We start from the raw sequence: 18,699 nt of genomic DNA, 5'->3' as shown, positions 1-18,699 counted from the left end.
ACTAATTAAATACGCAAAATTAATTAGCAAATAGGATGGCATATTTCGAATATTATTTTCTTACAAAGTTTCAGTCATATTCTTGACGGGAGAATGAATTATATACTAAATATCATCTATGAGTGTGTTCGCTATCTCTGTATCTTTATCGGGAAAACTTTACATGATGATTCAAAACATCTTGACCAAATATTCACAATAGCATTCGAAGTCTTTATAACATCTCCTCGACAGGGCTATATACTGACTCATACGAATAATGATGCACCTTTTCTTGGTGATTTTACTTCAACTAACAGCACTTCGTTGAATAGTCCACCAGACTAGATTAATTCTTGCCATGAAATCTAATAAGACTATGAAACGTCAAAAAAAATATATCAAAAAATAGTTATGGTATCAATTGTATGCATCTTATATCAAGATCAACTATTAGCTCCATAAATGGCCGCCTTGAATATTAAGATTTTACACTGAAACAAAATGAAAGTAATCAGAATTATGGATAGACAAACAACTTAAGGCCAACTCTTATTCAAAGGTTGTATTTGGTGAAATAAGACATTATTTCTTGGAACTGAAAACGTGATCAGCACAGAAAAATAAGCAATTCAAATTGCCTAAAAATATTATTAACCTTTAAGTTTCAAATTTATATTTTTAAATTATTTTATTACATTGAAGAAACTGCCAGGTCTTAAAGCAATGTGAATATAATTATTTTTGAATATATGTATATAAATGAAAGAGAAATACACACACATACACACACACACACACACACACACATATATATATATATATATATATATATATATATATATATATATATATTTAAAAACTTTTTTAACACAGTTTTATTTATAGCTCAGTAGTGCAAGACCAGAGCTATAAATACTTTTTATTATTATGTTAATCGCTTTAAATACAGGGAACTAAACTCGTTGTGAATTCATCGAAAAATGTTTCAGCCATACTATAATATATATGTTTATCATATATATACTTATTTTTCTAAGCTGTTCCATTATCAGTGCTCATATATATCAACAAAACAAGCGGCAAAATTTCTAGTTTGACAATTTGAACTAAAATGAGTTTCCCCGTTTATTTTTCACATCAACGGCATACTTTCCTCTTATTACACGTCATACACAGGCTATCTTTTTGTGTTTTATCGACATAAATATACCATTTCGTAGAAGCGATGCTGTTTTATATATATACGCATATACACATACACACATATATATACGCACACACACATACACACACAAACACACACACACATATATATATACAGTGACACACATAATTATTAGATACGTGTTATTTTCTGTTATAACTTTAGCTTATGTTTGCCATTTTGCCGGATATTTGGTAAGTAATACTTCGTAAAGTTGTTTTCTGTTTTATATAGAAGGAAAATTAAAAATTCATGATTGAATCCATTTTTTAATCAAATTCAAAATTACTCTATGCAGAAATATTGGATACATCAATTTAATAGTTTGTTGCATAGGCTCTGCTTTGTTTCACTGCTTCCAATCGTTTTCTATGCTTAGCCACAAGTTTTTAAAACTGATCCATCGTTACTTTATCACATTCTTCCTTGCATAATTTCACTAATTGCTTCATATTTTGTGGATTCCGCTGATGAACTTTAAGTGGATTATTCCATAAATTCTCTATTGGATTCAAGTCTGGAGACTGACTTGAATCCAATTGAGACTATCATCATTTTCAAAACATTCCATTTTAAGTTTTGCCGTATGTTTGGGATCATCGTCGTGTTGAAGTACGAAATTACGATCATATCCTAAAAAATTGCAGATTTCTGAAGGTTCTTCTCTAAAATCTCTCTGTGCATGCTACCATTCATTTTATCATTGATAAATGTAACTTACAAGTGCTCTTGGACGAAAAACATTCCTATACTATAATAGAACTACCCCCAAACTTAACTGCGGCGATGGTATTGTGCTTGTTGAAGGCAGTGCATTTTTTCCTCAAACGCTTGTCCTTGTGTTCCTTCCGAATAGTTCAACTTTCGTTTCATCCTACCAGATTACTTGTTCACAAAACAACATACGTTTCATAAGTTTCTACAGGCTTGAATCAGTCTTAGACATGTTTGCTGCACCGTCGCCATACTTTTTATACTTTCTGATGATAATTCATAATGTACTTTTTGCTAGATTCGTTTTTTGGTTACTTTTTCATTAACCTTGTCCTTCATTGTGACGTTCAATGACTCTATCTCGTATACCTCCGGATAATTCTTTAGTTTTTGCTATTTTTAAATCTTTTAATTGAAGAATGCATATTAAAGAGTCAGATTAATAGCACTATCTTGTAAACAATTGTGTGCTTCTTTGATTGGTTCAATATAACATTCCAATACTATTGAAAATGTAAAGTCTTTTAAAATACAAAGTTTCGATATGAAATATTTAAAGTGTCATGGACCCAATATTTTTGTATAGAGCAATTTGGAACTTCGAAAAAAAAAAGATAGATTCAGCCATGAGTTTTTAATTTTCCTTTCACATATAACTAAAACAATTTTACAAAGCAAAATGACGAAGATAAACTAGACTATAACAGAAAATAAATTATATAATAATAATAATAATAATAATAATAATAATAATAGTTATTCATAATACTGTATATGTGCATATATGCATATATATATATATATATATATATATATATCAAATCAATGATAATAGTCTATATTCCAAATTTCGTGAAGTTGACCATCTTAAAATTTATTCTTTTAATTACGTTGACATTCACAATTCTGGACAGCAAATCTTTCGTAGCGCAAAATCATTTATGTAATTATTATATTAACCAATGAATCTATTTTACGTTAACTCTTCAGAAGAAATAGTGACTATAAACATCGTAATAAAAGATGGTATAAAAGGTAATTGCAACTTCTCTTCCAATTTTCGCATTTTCTGTCAGGCTCAAATACATTTTAATGGATTGATAGTTGCTATTTCTTCTGAGTTGAATCTTCATGGCAACCGCTCTCGGCCTTTCAAAGCTTAAACAACTTGCCTTGTGAGAAACGGTGTTTTTTTCTTTTAATAAGTTTTTTTTCGTGAGAATAAGTCAGACGCTTATCGTAATGCGTTACGCCGACTACTGCAGTCATTATTCGTTACGAGAAAATGGAGAACGAGCACTTAGCTGATAAAATGGAATGTTAAACATAAATTAAATTTTTCTAATATACAAATTTCTCATTCACTTTTTGTGTAATCCTTTCTTTCCGCTAGCAGACTCATCGAACACACTGCACCAAATATTTAACAAAAAATACACTAAATTAACTACAGTTCCACGAAAAACACTGAACAAAAATGTATAGCAAAATATGATTAAATAAAAATTATGTACAAAACAAGACTTACCTGACATAAAAGTATTAGAACTAACAAAGACAGAATGAGTAAATATTGGAGTGACAGAAAGAACTTGGAAACAAAAGAGCTATTCACATAAAAGTTTTTGTGAGAACAAACAACACACACTGCACTAAACTATCTATAATAATGTCTTAAATATAAAAAAGAATACGGAAATTATATTGAAAACATTAAAAGCTGCCAGCAATAACTATAAGAAGATAAATATTTAGAATAGAAAATAGCAATAACTATAAGAAGATAAATATTTAGAATCGAAAATAGCAATAACTATAAGAATATAAATATTTAGAATAGAAAATAGCAATAATTGTACACACGCCGTAAAGAAATTTATTAATGAAAATATCAGAACTTTTATCTAAATTACAGAGATGAAAACAATCACTACCAAGTCACCTGAAATCAATGATTCTAAACACGAAAATAAAATAATAGATTCGCAATAGAAACAAAGAAATGCACAAAACTTAAAATAAAGAAATGAATAATAAATAAGAAAAAAAAAACAATTATATAAAAGAAATTACGAATGCCAATCGATAATCGATACGTGACACAAAATGTTTGGTTTTAATATTTTTTCTTTAATATTTTCTTTTATCAGTTGTTTCTTACAATTGCTTCTTGATTTCTTTGCAGGAAGCTAGTATTGCTATTGCCCCCTTGACGATAACATCACAGCGTGAGGAAGTTGTAGACTTTTCCAAACCGTTCATGAACATTGGCATCAGCATCATGATTAAAAAACCGGAAAAGCAAAAGCCAGGCGTTTTCTCTTTTATGGAACCACTTTCGTTAGAAATTTGGACCTGTATCATTTTTGCCTTCTTGGGAATTAGTTCAGGTAAGTCGGAGAACAAATGTAAAGAAAAAATGCAACAGTATAATATATGTTCTGTTAATAATAATGATAATGTCAATTCACTTTGACACCATTCAATTATCATTTGATCCAAAATTTTCTCATATATATATATATGTGTGTGTGTGTGTGTGTGTGTGTGTGTGTGTGTGTGTGTGTGTGTGTGTGTGTCAATGTGTATGTTCCTTCCTTATAGGTTCCGAAACGGCTGGGCCCATCTTTTGCAAATTTCACATAAAGCTAATTTATATCTGGCAGTGCTGTTAGATATATTTTGCACAGTAATTCATCCGGTAAATATCGAAAATCGAAAAAGTCCGATCTTAAAATAGCTTTTCCCTTTTAGAGATAAAATATTTTACAAGGCAATATTTTTCGTTACACCGGCAAAGGCAATGATAAAATTTCAGCAAGTCATTTCTTCTTTAAAAAAATAGATATATTATAATCTGGTGGCACAGCTTAGTAGCAGATTTTAATGATCCGCTGTTCAAGCCTGCATGTACTTCAATATTATATTTTAATTTTTTCTTATCAATGAGTTCAATTTACGATAAAAGAAAATGTACGATTTAAAATCGCCGCAAATCATTTTTTCGTTTGCATATTTTAAAACTAAACATTAATCCGAAGTGACTTTTCCAGGTCATTCATGGTCAAGCCCAAATATCAGCTGACGTGATATTGTAAACAAACACATTCGGAATTTGATGAACGATATTATCATTATTATTTTTTTGTTTCCGAATTAATCCACCGAGAAAATTATTCTTCTTAATCACTATATATATAAAATGAACTTATTTTCCCCTATGATTTTGACCTTAATAGGATTAAAAATCAAGACATTTCATGCAAATGTAATATGCACAAACTTCAGCACAATATCTGAGATGTGTTATAGGCATATTACCTCTCCACTTCCTTGATAATCGTAGATTCCTATATTTTTTCTGCTGAGAGTTCACTGCCAAAATCGGTTAAATGGAAGCAGTAAAATCTTTTATCTCTAATTAATTCCTCCTTCCCACTTACACCATTGCAAGATCGTTCACAAGGGGCAGTTACGAAGGAACGCCGGTTTCAGTTTTCTTTACTTTAGTAGCTTAAAAAACCTGGAATGAAATTGTACCGTGCCTTTCCGTTCTATACTTCCTATTGGGTGAAAGGCACCACGGAATTAACCGATAGCGACATTCCCACAAACATTAATTCGTATCCCACGCTTACTTTTACGTTGCTTGATTCCCATTTTACCCCAACATTTTTATACTAAAAAATGATTCTTTCCGTTTCTTTTTTATGAAATAAACATATAAAACACCATTTCCGTTTTATTTCGTTTTGTAGTTGCTTAAGAAAATGGAATAGAAGTTTAATATTCCTTTTCGTTCTATGCTTTCTACTGGGTGAAACGCACCATGCACTTAACCAAATCTAAGGGTTATTTATGCCATTTTTGTTTCTTTTCACTGTGTTTTTTTATTTTTGTTTTTCCGACAACATTCATCATTTTCCCCTTATTTTTGCTTTTTTGTTTTTCCAATTTCTTTTTTAAATAAATTTTACGTTTGTTCACTATTTTTTTTGGGGGGGGTCCGATTTTTTTAATAAGTTTAACATCGTTTTTTATATTTAAACAGGGTTACTACTTCGCATATTCTTTACTTTACCCCCACCCCACCCCGCTTACATACACACACCTCCAAACACCCGGGAAATGTATGACCGGGCAACGCATGGTTGCCAGCTAATTTGTGCCGCCGGGTTCGAATCTATGACACCCTGCACTGAAGATTCCCGAAACGATGACACACTAGTGTCTGTAAATATATAATTATTATAGTAAATAATTATATATATATATATGTATATATATATATATATATATATATATATATATATATATATATATATATATATATGAATAAAAAAGAATGCGAAAAGTATAAAAGCTTATAACTTTTCTTTATTCGTTTTTAATTGGTGACGTGCAAATATACAAAATAATAATATTATGAAAAAAAATTAAAACCTTTTTTCATAAGTACATAATTTTCGACCGATCCTTCAGTCTTCATCGGTGTAGTGAAAGTATGAAGATACACGGGGAAAAGGGGAATGGAAAAGGAAGGAAGGTAGAGGAGGAGGAGGAGAAGAAGAAGAAGAAGAAGGAGGAGGAGAAGGATATATAGCCAATGAGAAGGTGTCACGTCAGTCTTAAATATATAAACATATAAGTACGCACATACACACATGCACACAGTACATATATACATACAAACGAAAAATTAAAAATTAAACAGTAAATAAAAATGAGAAACGCGTTTTTAACGGTCTAATCCTTTGAATTCTAACGATATTATTTATTCTAAGAGAGAATAAGAATTCAAAGGATATATATATGTGTGTGTGTGTATGTGTATAAATTATATATATTTAATTATTATAGTAAACAATTACACACATATATATATATATATATATATATATATATATATATATATATATAATTATTTACTCTAATAATTAAATGCGTACAGACACTAGTGTGTCATCATTTCGGGAATCTTCAGTGCAGGGTGTCGTGGTTAACACCAGTCGATAGATTCGAACCCAGCGACACAAGTCATCTCTGGCTTGATTAGCAAGGGCAGTATCCATTTTAACGTCAGTTAGAGTGATTTAATACTTATATGATGATCTATGCATAAGAGCTAAATTGACCGACTTAATTCAACTGAAACTGTTCAACGATAAGAAACGAGTTTCTTAAAGAGGCTGACAATTTATATATATATATATATATATATATATATATATATATATATATATATGCAGAAGATCAGAAAAACATTGGTACCGTCGATTTAAACCTAACATAAGGGGACCAGTTACTGGTAAATAATGTCAGGCTCTCGTCAGATATATTGTTTTCTGTTTATCTTTCTGATGAAAAACTAGGACCGCAGACAATATCTCTAACAATGTTCATTTTTATTTCATTAAAGCTTGTCTGTCCCAATTTCTATATATTTTTTTAATGTAATTTTTTCAATTATTTAATCTATTTTAGTAAATATATGTTTAAATTATTTATTTTGTCCTATTCTGTTTTTAATTGACATGGTTTTCGGGCTTGATCAGTTATTTCTGACAGGTCCAAGGGAGGTAATTAATGTATCTTTTAATTCTTTAAATTCTTTAAACTTTTGATCCTCCTATTTTTATTTTAATTAAAAGGGAGTGACTCATGAATCCTTGCTTTTTTATTTTATTATATATTTTTTAATATTTTTATACGCTTTTAATTTTGATTTTTTTATTGCATTTTCGCCCCCAAAAAGGCATATTGCCACTTTGTTGTAGGGGGCTACTATAAGGGACATAAGCATCAGAGATACTGTGTAGGAAATTGGGCAGCAAGATGTCGGTTAACGTTACTCTTGAACTTCTGCATGTCAGTAGAGTCGGGGAAGCAGGGACCCGGAAGGGAATTCCAAAATCTAGCTGTTCTGGGGAAGAAACTACTGGAGTAGGAGGCTCTCTTGCATCTAGGGACTTCTACTGTGAAGGGGTGGGACTTAGCTGCTTGTCGGGTCTGTCGGAGGCACCTTCGTCGAGGGGGTACAAGTGCTTGCAGTTCGTCAGAGTATTCACCGTTAAAGTACTTGTAGAACAGGCAGAGAGATGCAAGATTTCGTCGATGTGACAGACGGTGGAGTTTAGCTGACAGTTCAGGACCTATCAGATTAGCGACTCTCTTTTGAACCTTACCTAGGAGCGAGAGACTAGTGGCAGGTTCACCAGCCCAAATATGACAACAATACTCCATACATGGGCGAATGGTGGCCATATAAAGGTATAGGATACTTTCAAGCGTCAATAGCTTTATAGCACGGTAGAGAGAACCCACCTTCTTCGCAGAGGTCCTGGCAATGTTCTCAGTGTAATTTTCTCATGTTTCCTGTGAACGTTAGGCCGAGGAGTTTAAAAGATGTACTTTCAGATAAAGAGTCATTAGCCATTGCTATTGGCGGTAGGGAAGGTTTCTTGTAATTATTGAAGGAAACAAGTTTAGTCTTGGCAGCATTGAAGGTTACCATCCGTTTTTGTTCCCATTCCACTACGGATCGGAGGTCTTCCTCCAGTGTTTCAGCCATTTCTTTAGATATGTGTTCATTTGTTTTCCTATCGTGTCTGTTATAGAGCGTGGTGTCGTCAGCATACATACCCATTTCACAGACAATTTTGTCAGGGAGGTCATTTATGAATATTAGAAATAACAGAGGTCCAAGGATAGACCCCTGAGGCACTCCCGCATTTATATCATATTGTTTAGATGTACGACCGTCAAGGATAACCTGGATTTTTCTCTTATCTAAGAAGGATCTAATTATGTTATGTATTCTTCGAGTGATACCGTATGATCTGAATTTCTTGAAAAGACCCTCATGCCATACCCTGTCAAAAGCCTTAAATATATCTAGAGCTACCGCTCCACCCTCCCCCGCTTTGTCGAGTGAATGTTATATAGGTTCTAAGATTACAGTTAGGATGTCTGCTGTAGAACGGGGTTGCCTAAATCCATATTGTTGGTCAGTCAGAAGTTTAGCATCTGTAAGGTAATGGGCTAGAGCATGGTTAATTATTGTCTCAAATATTTTGGCGAAAAGTGGGAGGAGGCTAATGGACGATAATTTACTGGGTCATTTCTTTCGCCAGAATTCTTGAAAACTGGCACTACAGAAGCAGTTTTCCAGCAGGCAGGAAAGCAAGATTCATTAAGGCATTTGTTGTAAAGTTTGGAGAGAACTGGAGCTACTTAGGCGGCGCACTTTTTTAATAGCACAGCCGGGATGAGATAGGTCCACATGCTTTTGCAGTGTCAAGCTTTCTTATGATAGCATGCACCTGAGTAGGGGTGATTTTCAGAGTAATTAAAAGTTAATATGCTATTTTTTTAATTTGGTTTCTATATATCTGGGTATATTTAAATGGTATCAGGTTCTAAGTGACCTTATAGTCAGTGTATTCCTATATAAACTATGTTTATTTAATTTACTGCATTGTGATGTCGAGGCCTTTTTTATTTTAAATAATTTACGACCTATGTAAATTCACTTACTCTAAAATCCATTTATTTTTAGTTTCTTTCTATTTTGAGTAGGATATATTTGAATTTGAATATAATATTATGTATTATACTTTTTTATATCTTTGTTTAATTTTGTAGATGGCATTCGTTTATCTAGCTCTTTGGTTAAGTTATTTATTTATTTATTTACGAGCAGTTCAGCCCGGCTTTGCTCGGGCCCTATGTATTTGATTCATGTCCAGGTAACCTACATCGAAAATTTCAAGTGTTTAGACCGAAAATTGGCGGAGGAGTTTGGTAGAATCTGCAAAGGTCAACTCTTTCATCTTTAACCTCTTCGCAACCAAATTTTCTCCTCGAAACTGATTAAAAAGCTTGCTGCATGTCTGTAAGAATTTCAAATGTTTTAGACCGAAAATTGTCTGAATAGTTTGCTAGAGACAGCAAAGATCAATTCTTTTGAACATTGCCCCCTTGAGAGCTCAAATTTTCGGTCAAACCCCGATTAAAAAGATTGACCTATCTCTGAATACCTTTATGTAATATTTCAAATGTTTAGACCAGAAATTGACTAATTTGGTAGTGACCGTAGAGGTCAAATTTATTTTAACTGTGTGTGTGTGTGTGTGTGTGTGTGTGTGTGTGTGTGTGTGTGTGTGTGTGTGTGTGTGTGTGTGACAAAATCACGATGAAACACCGATTATCGTTAAATCATTAAAATTAAACAAAGTTGAGGTCAGTAGCAGATGGGTGACCATTTGGGAAAACTAGGCGCTGCATGTGTGAGGACATCGTCACTTCCCCGCAAATGCCGAACACCGTCATTTTCCCTGATAGCGTTATATAAGCAACTGGAGAACGCTTATGAATTTGATATCCCCATGAACCTCCTCCCCAGGAACACTCATCGGCTGACTTTAGAATTGTATGGCTAAGGTAGCGAAGTGTTACGCAAGTGTTCTTTTTATATCAGTTCTTTACCTTTGATTTAATAAAGAATACGACCCAAAAAGAAACATTCGCCAAAATAATTCACCTCTGAAGGATTTAGATATGCTATAAATCATTTATTTAATTATTATACAAAGGGGGTTCCAAAAGTAAAGCCCTCTATTTTTTTAACTAAAATAGTTGAAGAGCTACGAAGACAGGAGTGGTACCATTAAAACGATCGACTGTGCTCTAGAATGTATTTTTCTACATAGTTACCATCCATTCTCAATGCACTTTTGGCCGGAATTCAATTACGCATCTTTACTTCTCTGGCACATACCACGTGTCGCTTTCTGTAGTGTGTTACGTCATTAATATCTGCAACAGAGTGATGAAACTTTCAGATCATCATAGCAATACAATTTGCAATCCCTTCTGATCCATTCGGATGGAATAAAAAAAATAGAAGGCATTATTTTTAAACGCTCTTCGTATTGTTTTAAGAGTTTCTAAGAATTGAAGTATTTTGTTTGAGTGTTATGAGCATTTTCTCGTGTGGACATTTCAGTAAGTTTCTTATAAGTTAATTCAAATAAAATTAGTCAACTGTGACTCATGTTTACGTGATATGCGAAGAATTGAATCTTAAGTCATCATCTAATTTTCGACCAAGTAGTTCCATTTATTGTAAGCGGTTGCCTTGCGGTTGTTTTCTGTATTTTCCCAGCAATGGTATTTACTACATAATTGGCTTAGTCTAGATTGCATTATGAAATTCGTATATAGATAGATAGAGAGATAGATAGATAGAGAGATAGAGAGAGAGATAGAGAGATACCTTGTTTTTGAAAGTGAATTGGAGAGTGTATCATAACGAAGTGAAGAAAGAAAATCAGTCGGTTTTTTTTGTTTTGTTTTGTTTTTTCCATTCTTTCGAATCGCTTTTTCTGTTTAAGTTACTATAGACTCAATAGAAAACGACAACGTAAAGGATTTTTTCATTGTTGGTGTTTTAGTCTTTCCTGGCCTTGGTTAGCTAGTCCTCAAACTTTAAAATGTGTCCTCAAGTTTAGATATAAAGAAACAATGGTGATGCCATTTATGCTTTACTTTTTTATTTTTATAAGAGTTTTTGAAGTTGAAATATTTTCAGTATTATATTTGATAACGTGCCGGAATGTTGTTTTGTTATTTTAGATTTTAGTATTTTGTATTTATAACTTCTAGATCCGCAATTCCCAACCAGGATTTCGCGTAAAACTGTTTTTTTTTTTGTTTTTTTTTTTTTGAGAGCTGGTCAAGGCTTTCTTCAGGAAGTATTCATAAGCTATTATGACTTTACATAAGTTTGTTGTTGTTGTTGTTGTTGTTGTTGTTGTTGTTGTTGTTGTTGTTGTTGTTGTTTCGTTTGTTTTTGTCTGTTTTTTTTATTTTCGGACCTGATTTTGTTAGACATCTACGGAAATATTCTGAAAATTTTCAAGGAGTATTCTAACAATATTCTAACAATATTCTAACAATATTACAATAATATTATAACAATATTCTAACAATATTATAAACAATATTATAATAATATCATAACAATATTCTAACAATATTATAACAATATTATAATAATATTATAACAATATTATAATAATATTATAACAATATTCTAACAATATTATAACAATATTATAATGATATTATAACAATATTATAATAATATTATAACAATATTCTAACAATATTATAACAATATTATAATAATATTATAACAATATTATAACAATATTATAAACAATATTATAATAATATTATAACAATATTCTAACAAAATTATAACAATATTATAATAATATTATAACAATATTATAATAATATTATAACAATATTCTAACAATATTATAACAATATTATAATGATACAACAATATTATAATAATATTATAACAATATTCTAACAATATTATAATAATATTATAACAATATTATAATAATTTTATAACAATATTCTAACAAAATTATAACAATATAATAATAATATAATAACAATATTATAATATTATAACAATATTATAACAATATTATAACAATATTATAATAATCTTCTAACAATATTATATTAATATTAAAACAATATTATAACAATATTATAATAATATTATAACCATATTATAACAATATTCTAACAATATTATAACAATATTCTAACAATATTATAACAATATTATAATAGTATTATAACAATATTATAATAATATTCTAACAATATTCTAACAATATTCTAACAATATTATAATAATATTATAACAATATACTAACAATATTATAACAATATTATAATAATATTATAACAATATTATAACAATATTATAACAATATTATAATAATATTATAACAATATTATAACAATATTATAACAATATTCTAACAATATTATAACAATAGTATAATAATATTCGTACAATATTCTAACAATATTATAACAATATTATAACAATATTCTAACAATATTATAACAATAGTATAATAATATTCTAACAATATTCTAATAATATTATAACAATATTATAATAATATTCTAACAATATTATAACAATATTATAACAATATTATAATAATATTCTAACAATATTATAACAATATTTTAATAATATTATAACAATATTATAATAATATTATAACAATATTATAACAATCTTATAACAATATTTTAACAATATTATAACAATATTATAATAATTTTATAACAATATTCTTACAATATTATAACAATATTATAATAATATTATAACAATATTCTAACAATATTCTAACAATATTATAATAATATTATAATAATATTATAACAATATTATAACAATATTATAACAATATTCTAACAATATTATAACAATATTATAATAATGTTATAACAATATTCTAACAATATTATAACAATATTATAATAATATTATAGCAATAAAATTCTAACACTATTTTCAAACTACCATAACACATAACAATCAACGGGAATATATTGTCACACATAAGCCTATCAACCCTTTACAAATCAAGAGCGTGTTATTATAACGTATGTACAATGCACGCTGAGCAGTCGTCATGCGTGCATATGATTGTCTATGTAACATTTTGTGTATCAATGTATAAATGCAAGGTGTGTATGTCTGGGTTTTGTGTTAAAAGACAATTTCTTTTTACTTTAAACACAGTTTTTGCTCCCATTCTATATGTGCCCGTCTGGTTCAGTCGCAATGTCAAGTTTTCTTTGCTAGTTTTTACATCTTGAGCAATAAACATCCTCTTGGCTTACCGGACGTACGCTAAGCTAATAATTCGAAGATTGAAAATCAACCTCTCTCTCTCTCTCTCTCTCTCTCTCTCTCTCTCTCTCTCTCTCTCTCTCTCTCTCTCTCTCTCTCTCTATCTATCTCTATCTCTCTATCTCTCTCTCTCTGGATCAATCGAGCGGTCGTTAGCCTAATATCATAAAATATTTCTTTTTCTTTCTATTGCATCATCCTTAACGTTGCTAAATGAGGTCAACTTTTGTTATTTTCTAAACTTCATGATTTTTATCGTCCAATTCGGCTCGGTTGTTATTGTTACAAATTTCATTCTTGCCAAATGTTTATATTTTGTTTTTCAAAACTTTTATTTTCAAATACCTCAAGCGGAAATTTACAAAATATCCCACTTATACAGCTAACCTATTTGCTAGCTAATTATATGGCTCCTATTTGTTAAATTATTTGCAGAATATATTTCTTAAAGTAAAAACAATGACTTAATGGCTAAAGAATGGCAAACGTGGGCGATTCATGTGCAACCAAGTAAATTGCCTCGACGAGTAGATACTGATTTCAGAAGCAACCTGGTTATAAAAAGAAAAAATATTGATTGCATGATGAAGAAGAAATAAGATTGTAAAATATTTTCTTGTGTAGAGGTTTCTTAGAACATCATTATTGACAGGATTTCCGAAGGTAAAAGGTTGGGAAACATTGTTCAAGATCATTAAGTTGTTTGGTGCTAATGCTGCATAACACAAAATGCCGTGCACCTTTGCTGTCAAAAAATTCAATGAGAAAAGAAAACATTTTATTCTCTCCTTGTAAATATATTTCTAAAGGTCCACTTAGAGACATAGTTGACTTTTAAGACGCTAATATAATATTATACATGACGTTTTTTCGAACTGCCTCTGAATAAACTAAGAGGTTTATTTTTTGTAAGAGTCTTTTTGTGATTATTATTATTTGTTTTTCTCTTTTAAGAAGCCTTTATTCGTTTTCTTTACAGTATTTTTGTTGTGTCTACCTTTTCTATTGTTTTTTCTGGCCATTTTTACGCTTTGTCAGAATGTACAGACTCTTCTTTGTTCTCGAGGAGACAGCTTTCATCAATTCATATCAAAGTATGTCGTACAAAAATTTTGAGCCTAAGAGGATATATATGATTCGTTTCATTTTGTTGTTTCTCTTCTTTTTTAATGATGTGTCCACAGATATCAGTGAGAGGCTCTGTTTGTGGTTCAGTACTGCAATTGAAATAGTATTTTCAGTAATAAACGCGCCAAGTGGATGAACGTGTCTTCTTTTAGATGAGACCAAACACTTTTATAAGAATGGGTGTACATCTGTTTGTTTGTGGCGTGGCCCTAAGAAAAGATCATAATAAAAGATTCGAACAACGGGTTAAGGTTGAAAAGAATATATTGTAGAATAAAGTGTGCAAAGAAAAGGTTGTCAGCAGTTTCCGACTGTAAGTTAGACAGTCTGCAGTCTCGCTTAGGTCGTGATAATTCGGTATTTACTAATTTCTCACAACCTAAGGATGTGACAATAGGTCGGAAGGTGGAAAAATTTAGCCAGCGCTTAAAAATTTGGCCAGCACCAGGTGGAAAAATCTGGCTGCACTTGCAAACATAAGTCTGAGTAGCCCCGTCAGCATTACCCGATGAAGGGCATCAGACAACAAGCTATAAACTTGCTACTTGTGAAAGCCGAGACGTAAGGCCTAGGAGTGTAAACCTCCTAGGGCTACCAAAAACATTTATATCAGTTGGGCAACAAAAAGACTACCGAAATGGTTTAGTATCTGTCGGACTGACTATCGAACGTTTCGATGTTAGGGTTGCGATAATTCCTCACGAGTGTATGCGACTCAGGATTTTTATTAGGATTAGAAGAGTCTATTACGAGAGAATGAGAAAGTCACCATAACAGTCTGTCATAATTAAGTTTTCAATGAAATTTTCATTGTTAAATTTGTAGATTATGTGGACGTATCTAAACACAGTAATTTTTGTTTTCTTTTATTTTTAAGCTTGTATACCATAACGCACATATATTATATATATATATATATATATAAGTGAACGTGTCTGTGTGTGTGTGCGTGTGTGTGTGTGTGTGTGTGTGTGTGTGTGTGTACATTTCCCTATGACATAACTCTGTCAATTTAAAGTCTACAGACTCAAATTTGAGATACAGGGTACTGAGATTTGGGGAAATCTTTGTGATCGGTTTTCGGCCAGAAATTTGGCTGTAAAGGGGTCACAGTTCAACTATTTGACCTTTGAGAACTCTACCAAACTCCGCCGACAATTTTGAGTCTAAACACTTGAAATTTTAGATATAGGTTCCTTGGACATAGATCTAACTTAATAATTTGATGTAAACCCAAACCAAAAAATGTTAAGAGGTCATAATAGGGGTCAAAGTTTAATAAATTGACCGCTTTTTTTTTCTTCTTAACATACACTTCCAAACACCCGGCCAACACGGGCTGAAATGCTAGTATATCCATAAAAGTGAAAGTGCCTGTCTGTTTGTCTGTGTCTGTCTGTGTACATTTCCCTAAGCAATAACTTAATTATCAGTCTATAGACTCGAAATTTGATATACAGGGTATGGAGAGTTGGGAAAATGTTTGTAATCCGTTTTCGGCCAGAAATTTGGCTGTTAAGAGGTCAAAGTTCAATGATTTGACCTTTGAAAACTCTACCAAACTCCTCTGCCAATTTTGAGTCTAAACATGTTATATTTGAGATATAGGTTCTTTGGACATGGATCTAACTTAATAAGTTGATTTAGCCAAAAACAATAGATGTTAAGGGGTCATGATAGGGGTAAAAGTTTTTAAAAAAATTTACTTCTGCGGTCTCTACCAAATTACTCAGAAAACTTTTGGTCTAAACATTTGAAATTTTGCATAAAGGGTATTCAGAGATAGGACAAGCTTTTTAATCGGTTTGGGTCGCAAATTTGAGCTACCAATATATAAATGTATGTATGTATGTATGTATGTCTGCCTAAAACTTTCAACATAGTAGACTGATTTTCACATCAGTAGCGTTCTGAAACCCGACACTTCAGACGACAAATAACGAAAAATTGGCTAAAAACATTAATTTGTTCACCCTCAACTGAGCATTTTCGAAAGTTATCCACTCTTTTCGATTGACTAGCCTTAATTTAAACCTACGTCACTTCCGGTTTGGTGGTGGTCGTAACAGCAAAGACGTCACGTTTTTCCCGTTCTTTTCCTCCTTCGCGATACGGGTTCGAGCCTGTCTTGATACTACCACCTTTTTTTGTTTAACATACACCTCCAAACACCCGGGCAACGCCGGGCTGAAATATAGTATATATATATATATATATATATATATATATATATATGTGTGTGTGTGTGTGTGTGTGTGTGCGCGTGTCTATATTATATATGTATATATATATATATCATATATATATATATCATATATACATACGATTTATATATTATATATATTATATACATACATATATATACATGACATTATTTGAATATATATATACAAAATATATACATCATATATATAAATAATATATATCATATATATATATATACTTGATATATATATATATATGTATATATTTATATATATATATATATAACTATTTAATTCACTCACATAAAATTAATATACGAAGGTATAGATTTATGCGTAAACTTTAAGTATTTACTTCAAAAGTGCTCAATACGTAGGTAGAGCTAGTTAGTAAGTTATAAAATATATATGGCGATTAAGCTGCACTAAATATTCCGCGTTTCATCCATTCTAGGATTCCCCAGGCTTATGCGCGAATTCTGTGGTTGTTTGTCGTTTTTAGATGCGCATCTGCTATTGACATTTTAGTTAGCCAATCAGCTTTCTAGTATCCACCGCGCCCTTCCTATCAGCCAATGAGAATGCATTTATCGGAAAAAGGCCTATTTTACCTCTGGTTGACTTGTTCCTTTGTGTGTGCTCTATTTAGCCTGGATATTTAGTTTCTTGAACTGTTAGTGTTTTGTTTTTGTTTTTTATTTTTATTTTTTAATGTTAGTCTATATATAAATATATATATATGTGTACACACATATATATATATACATACATACATACATATGCATATATATATATATATATATATATATATATATACATGTGTGCGTTTTTCTTTATTTTTATAAAAATAAGCATTCCAGACATTAATTCAAATATACGAAGACATACCTATATATCTTTTTAATTATTATTTTTTGATCGATTAGATTAACAATTATTAATTTCAAATAAATACTCGGCGTTTTTACCATGTACGTACCATTTCAAAAAAGAATTTTAAAGTTAAATTAAATTTATATGCTATATTTTATTTTTATTAAATTGTAAGGCGAAAGTGCAGAACAGTTAAAAGCATCAACCCCATGTTAAGATTGGCTTTCTAAATAATAACGTAACTTTTTCAGCATAATTCGCACACTGCACAAGTACCAAAAATTCCAGCGTCCCGAATGCGTGCGTTTTTTTCAGACATTTACGAAAACATACCTATATATATATATATATATATATATATATATATATATATATATATATATATATATATATATATATTTGTTTATCTAATCGGTAAATGAATATATATATATATACATATATTTGTATTCATTTATCGATAAGTTAAACAAATATAATTACACACACAGACATATATATACACACACACATACACAAGTTGATTGGTGGAGATATGATGAGTGATGTTTGTGCTCCACATCAGACGAGGTTATGTATTTAACTCAGGGTACATTAGTAAAAAAAATATAGGAAAAAGATATTAAAATATTTTATAATAATAGGGAGAAGGTAGCATGAGGTAGTGGGGGGATCTGGGTAGTTGATAATATAAGGAAGAGCGCATTGCAATTAAAACGGGGTTTTAGAATTGTAAAAATAAGAGATAGAATAAATATCTAGAAATTTTCCATGATAAGCTAAGGGGCTCAGCATACACGAATGAAGACCTACCTAGAATGGAAGTGAATATTTGTCAGATAAAGTGG

The 18,699-nt window shown here is 30.7% G+C and overlaps 1 protein-coding gene across 1 annotated transcript in view; it reads left to right on the top strand.

Moving 5' to 3' along the window:
• Window positions 1-18,699, top strand: part of LOC145242098 (glutamate receptor 2-like) — a 1,575,989-nt gene that overhangs the window by 1,505,459 nt on the left and 51,831 nt on the right. Inside the window, exon 12 of the mRNA XM_080105053.1 lies at window positions 4,086-4,290. Within this exon, the coding sequence (XP_079961179.1) occupies window positions 4,086-4,290 (205 nt within the window). The remainder of the gene's footprint in view (window positions 1-4,085; window positions 4,291-18,699) is intronic.

This window comes from Euprymna scolopes, chromosome 1 (genome assembly GCF_053919585.1).
Source record: "Euprymna scolopes isolate OS-2025 chromosome 1, ASM5391958v1, whole genome shotgun sequence".
Taxonomy (NCBI): domain Eukaryota; kingdom Metazoa; phylum Mollusca; class Cephalopoda; order Sepiida; family Sepiolidae; genus Euprymna; species Euprymna scolopes.
This window is presented reverse-complemented; position numbering and strand designations above follow the sequence as displayed.